A 6,000-nucleotide genomic window follows, 5' to 3' on the forward strand; every position below is an offset into this window, starting at 1 on the left:
TGGGACAACACTATAGACATGAAACTTGGATATAACTTAGAGTAGTCAGTGTACAGCTTGTATAGCAGTGTAGATTTACTGTCTTCTGAAAATAACTCAACACACAGCCATTAATGTCTAAATGGCTGGCAACATAAGTGAGTACACCCCACAGTGAACATGTCCAAATTGTGCCCAAATGTGTCGTTGTCCCTCCCTGGTGTCATGTGTCAAGGTCCCAGGTGTAAATGGGGAGCAGGGCTGTTAAATTTGGTGTTTTGGGTACAATTCTCTCATACTGGCCACTGGATATTCAACATGGCACCTCATGGCAAAGAACTCTCTGAGGATGTGAGAAATAGAATTGTTGCTCTCCACAAAGATGGCCTGGGCTATAAGAGGATTGCTAACACCCTGAAACTGAGCTACAGCATGGTGGCCAAGGTCATACAGCGGTTTTCCAGGACAGGTTCCACTCGGAACAGGCTTCGCCAGGGTCGACCAAAGAAGTTGAGTCCACGTGTTCGGTGTCATATCCAGAGGCTGGCTTTAAAAAATAGACACATGAGTGCTGCCAGCATTGCTGCAGAGGTTGAAGACGTGGGAGGTCAGCCTGTCAGTGCTCAGACCATACGCCGCACACTGCATCAACTCGGTCTGCATGGTCGTCATCCCAGAAGGAAGCTGACGCACAAGAAAGCCCGCAAACAGTTTGCTGAAGACAAGCAGTCCAAGAACATGGATTACTGGAATGCCCTGTGGTCTGACGAGACCAAGATGAACTTGTTTGGCTCAGATGGTGTCCAGCATGTGTGGTGGCGCCCTGGTGAGAAGTACCAAGACAACTGTATCTTGCCTACAGTCAAGCATGGCGGTGGTAGCATCATGGTCTTGGGCTGCATGAGTGTTGCTGGCACTGGGGAGCTGCAGTTCATTGAGGGAAACATGAATTCCAACATGTACTGTGACATTCTGAAACAGAGCATGATCCCCTTCCTTCGAAAACTGGGCCTCATGGCAGTTTTCCAACAGGATAACGACCCCAAACACAACCTCCAAGATGACAACTGCCTTGCTGAGGAAGCTGAAGGTAAATGTGATGGACTAAACCCAATTGAGCACCTGTGGCGCATCCTCAAGTGGAAGGTGGAGGAGTTCAAGGTGTCTAACATCCACCAGCTCCGTGATGTCATCATGGAGGAGTGGAAGAGGATTCCAGTAGCAACCTGTGCAGCTCTGGTGAATTCCATGCCCAGGAGGGTTAAGGCAGTGCTGGATAATAATGGTGGTCACACAAAATATGGACACTTTGGGCACAATTTGGACATGTTCACTGTGGGGTGTAATCACTTATGTTGCCAGCCATTTAGACATTAATGGCTGTGTGTTGAGTTATTTTCAGAAGACAGTAAATCTACACTGCTATACAGGCTGTACACTGACTACTCTAAGTTATATCCAAGTTTCATGTCTATAGTGTTGTCCCATGAAAAGATATAATAAAATATTTGCAGAAATGTGAGGGGTGTACTCACTTTTGTGATACACTGTATGTACCGAATTCATGTACCGATAACGGTTACATTTCCTGACAAGCCCGAACTTGCAAATAAAAACACTCGGTACAAGTTTATTTACGTTTGATAATAACTCCATTCGTTTCTCCACCCCGTCAGCCATGTTTATTTTTCTGTGAGAGAAGAGAACCCGACCCGCAATGAATTCTAGGATTGCCTTGATCACTAAGGCAGCGTCGGATGCTCACTCGTTCTTGAGCCAAAATAACATTGAAATATTAAGATGCCTCAGTAGTGAGGATACTAAGGCATCTAGGATTTCCAACAGCCTCCTTCTCGGGAGCGCGCGCAGGATGACGTAAAATGCTGCCTATGTAGAGAGCTCCCTAGCTTTTCGAACACATCCTCTGTCTACAAAGCTACGCTGTTGTTTTGCTGAATTAACCATGGATTTTCGAGGATCCATGACAGCACGTCCCAGTGGTACCTTCTCACAAGGCACCAGATGTTGCACATTTCGTTGATAACAGTCTGGATGGTCCAGTTTGTCTTTGGAACTGGGAGTATGTTAATCCCAAAAACACACCAAAACATGGACTTACTGTATCTTACCACACCCTGTGTTTCCACTGTCTGTTAGTCCAGCTGAAATTAGTGAGAGACCTCGGCACTGGATCCTCCTTTTGCACACAATCATGATACCAATTCACCTGCTTTTGAAAAGTTTAAAAACTTGAATCATCTATGAACTTTTCTCTCTTTTTGCCCGTCCAAATTTTCAAGGTGTATTACAGGTATCAGATTAATTTTATGGTGGTTGTTGTGGTCCAGCTTCCGTCAGGATCGTCCTGATCCATTGCAGAGCCTCAGCCCCCAAACCCAACCACACCAATTTCACAACGTGCTCTTGTCCTTATGGTAAGAAACATAAGAAATAAACCAGCAGTCACTCAAAAAGTCACAGGACGACCTGAAAGCAGCATGAACAACAATTACACAGAGAACAAAAAGCAAAGGGCTACATCACAGTTGTCACCACTCAGCCCAAACAAAACTCACTCACTCACTTTCTTAACTGCTTATCCAGCTAGGGTCGCAGGGGGCTGCTGGAGCCAATCCCAGCTTTTCAATGGGTGCAAGTCCATCACAGGGCAGACACACACACTCGTACACACACCCATTCACCTATAGGGCAATTCAGTGTCTCCAATTAACCTGACTGCATGTTTTTGGACTGTGGGAGGAAACCGGAGCTCCCGGAGGAAACCCACGCAGACACGGGGAGAACATGCAAACTCCACACAGAAAGGACCCGGACTGCACCGTTGGGGATCAAACCCAGGACCTTCTTGCTGTGAGGTGACAGTGCTACCCACCGAGCCACTGTGCCACCCCCCACCAAAAAAAAACTGTTCTGCTAAAAAAGAAACCCATGTATGTCTAAAATGTGCACACAAGCACATTGACTAATGAGAACAATAAATCCATAAATAATTAGAACTTTATAGTAATAGTTTAGTTTATTAAGTTTTAAAAAGGAAGGGTGATCTCAAGAACACGTCCATTCAAAGAAAACGCTAATTAAACACTAACTATTCTCTGGATATAACACACACCCCATTCATGTCCCTGTAATTAATGCTTTTTCACATGATGACGTTTGATAAAAATGCTTTCAGAATGGCGAAAACGTTCAAACTGAATCTGAACAAATATAAAACAATGTTTAGAGAGCCCTGAGTGTGCAGCGTGCCGTTACCCACGAGCATCTCATGAACATGTGAGACCCTTCCTGGCTACAGATATTCACAGGTGACGACCTATTACAGTGAGCATCACGCCGAATCAAACCATCCTGCTAAGCTAAAACACACACACACACACACACACACACACACACACACAGCTCTAACGAATACATTAGGATTCACAGCTGGAAGTCTTTTACCAATTTGCAAGGACGATTGTAAACACTTGTCTAGAAAATCCAATTAAACGTACAAACAAACACCTCAAGAACAAACACACGCAAACTCTATTCAAATACGGATTAGCATTGTTTGAAAAAGGGGATTAGCCTCGTTCCAATTATTGGATACGAACAAGATCAATGAATCAGTGCTTCTGATGATTGGCTCTTTGTGCCACAGGTTAATGCTTTGGTGTGTGATGAACTTGTTTTATTCACTTATTTTACCTCTGGTCACCAAACATAGTACCAGTTTTACAGTATGTAGGTTCTATGCCCAATCCATAGTAGCATTTGTACTACAGCAGTCATTTACTGTATATAGAATTCTCAAACTGGTATGGATCTCATTGCAGATCAAGAGATCTCATTGGGATTTGAATCCCCAGCGGTGCTATTGGTCAGTAAGGTGTCTATATGTATAGCAGGGTGTCTGAGGGGGGATGGCTGAGGCCCAGCAATAGATTGTCGTCCTCTGTGTGTTCTGAGGTGTGTTTGTGCTTTGAACCCAGTGCTTCCACAGAAACTGGACCCGACCAGGACAGATCCAGTGGTGAAACATAAAAAAAGAAGTGTGTTCTATAGGACGTCTGGTAAATATAAAGGTATTGGTCAGTATATCAATGCATTAATAATGCAGGATAGTAAAACCTTGGTTAAATAAACATGTAATAATTACGACAGATCTACCAGTAACTCAGTTCTTATGTTTAAACTGGTACACACAGGATGGCATGACGACACAGCAGCAACAAGCATCCTGTGGACCAGGCTCCTTGTCGCTGGTCAGTGTCTAAGAACTTTGGCATGTTCTTTCAATATTTGAAGTTTTTCCTTTTGGTAAAATGTGCAGATCATGGACTGGTTGCTCTAGCTGTGAGTGAATACCATGAATAGCAATCTGGTGCCCTGTTTAGGGTGGATTCATCAGGACTCAAACCTAATGTGACCCTAACCAGTATAAAATTAATATTAAAAAATGAATGAAGAAATGAATGACGGTGTTATACTTTTATTATACTGTAGGCAGCATGGTGGTGCAGTTGGTGGTGCAGTATGTCCTGGGGACCAGTGTTCCATCTTCCTTACCTTTTGGTCATTATCTGTGAGGAGTTCTGCCCGTGTTCGACCCCTGTCTGTATGGGTTTGCAGTTTCCTCCCACCTTAAAGAAGCTAAACAGCATGCAGAAGCCAAACAGGCTCCAAACTGCCCTTTATTTATTTATTATGATTTTAACGTCATGGACAGTCATGGACAATTTTGTATCCCTAATTCACCTCACTTGTACGTCTTTGGACTGTGGGAGGAAACCGGAGCTCCTGAAGGAAATCCTGGAAGGGGAGAACATGCTAACTCCACACAGAAAGGACCCGGACTACTCCGCCTGGGGATCAAACCCAGGACCTTCTTGCTGTGAGGCGACAGTGCTACCCAGTCACCGTGCCATGAGTGTTTGAGGAAATGTGTGCGTATTTGATGCCCTGTAAAAACTGGCTCCGTGTCTAGGGACCCTGACCATGGATGAATGAACTTAAATGATCAAAATATTTTAATAGAGAGCAGAAAAATAAGTAAGGTGTAAGATGTTGTAAAGAACTCCAGCAAGTGTTTATTAATGCAAATGGTTTTGGATGGGAAAAGCCTGCGATTAATTGCAGTCGTTTCGATTAATCACGATTAGCTAAAATAACTGCGATTAGGTAACTATGTAAACTATGTGTCCCAAAATTTAAGAGACAAATGATATAAATGTGACTCTTTTACCGCGCACGCATTGTTTAAACCCACAGATCAGAGTACATGGTGATTTACGCATATGGCGCAAAGCGCGCAACTCACCCTCCACCTCATCCTCAGGTAGGTTGACCGGTGTCCGGTACGAGAGGATGTCCGGAATGGTGCAGATCCCGCGGTACATCAAAGTGGAAGTGACGGGGTGCATGGGCATCTCTGCGACCAGTTCTGATCCTCATATATGTCCGCAAAGTCCGTGCCGAGACAACTTTTCCTCCACTTCCTCACGAAGGTGCTCATACGAAGGAACGGGGATAGATCCTCTCATGCGGGCACAGAGACGCGCAAAGTCTTCGTCTCATCTGCGCGAAACGAGGCTGAATCACGCTCGTCGGGGGCGCGTGTGTGGAAGGATGCAGAAGACGAGGTTCGTGCATTTCAAGCGACTGCACAAGACGCGCAAAATGCAGCACTAGTTCATCACCGCAACTTTTGCTCTGCAGGATCACCTGCTCCTGGTGCACTGAGCTCCCTCTCTTATGCGCTTCAGCTTTTTCGCACTGGTTACCAAGGCGACGCGTGAAGGCGGGTTTCCTTCCTTTTGGCGGGAAATTACCCCGGGAACAGGATTCCAGTTTGTTCGGCACCACCACTAAATATATACTAAATATACCAATTACATTTGGGTTAAAGGTAATATTGCAGTTAAATCATAAAGTGGGGCTGCACGTTGGCTCGGTGGTAGCACTGTCACCTCACAGCAAGAAGGTCCTGGGTTCGATTCCCAGGTGATGCGGTCT

At 45.0% G+C, this 6,000-nt stretch overlaps 1 protein-coding gene across 1 annotated transcript in view; it reads right to left on the reverse strand.

Annotated features, from left to right (window-relative positions):
• LOC134335481 (calcium-binding protein 7) overlaps window positions 1–5,414 on the reverse strand; it is a 29,194-nt gene extending 23,780 nt beyond the window's left edge. The window contains exon 1 of the mRNA XM_063018018.1: window positions 5,306–5,414. Within this exon, the coding sequence (XP_062874088.1) occupies window positions 5,306–5,414 (109 nt within the window). The remainder of the gene's footprint in view (window positions 1–5,305) is intronic.
• Window positions 5,415–6,000: the final 586 nt, after the last annotated feature.

The sequence above is a fragment of the Trichomycterus rosablanca genome, chromosome 21 (assembly GCF_030014385.1).
Source record: "Trichomycterus rosablanca isolate fTriRos1 chromosome 21, fTriRos1.hap1, whole genome shotgun sequence".
Classification (NCBI taxonomy): Eukaryota; Metazoa; Chordata; class Actinopteri; order Siluriformes; family Trichomycteridae; genus Trichomycterus; species Trichomycterus rosablanca.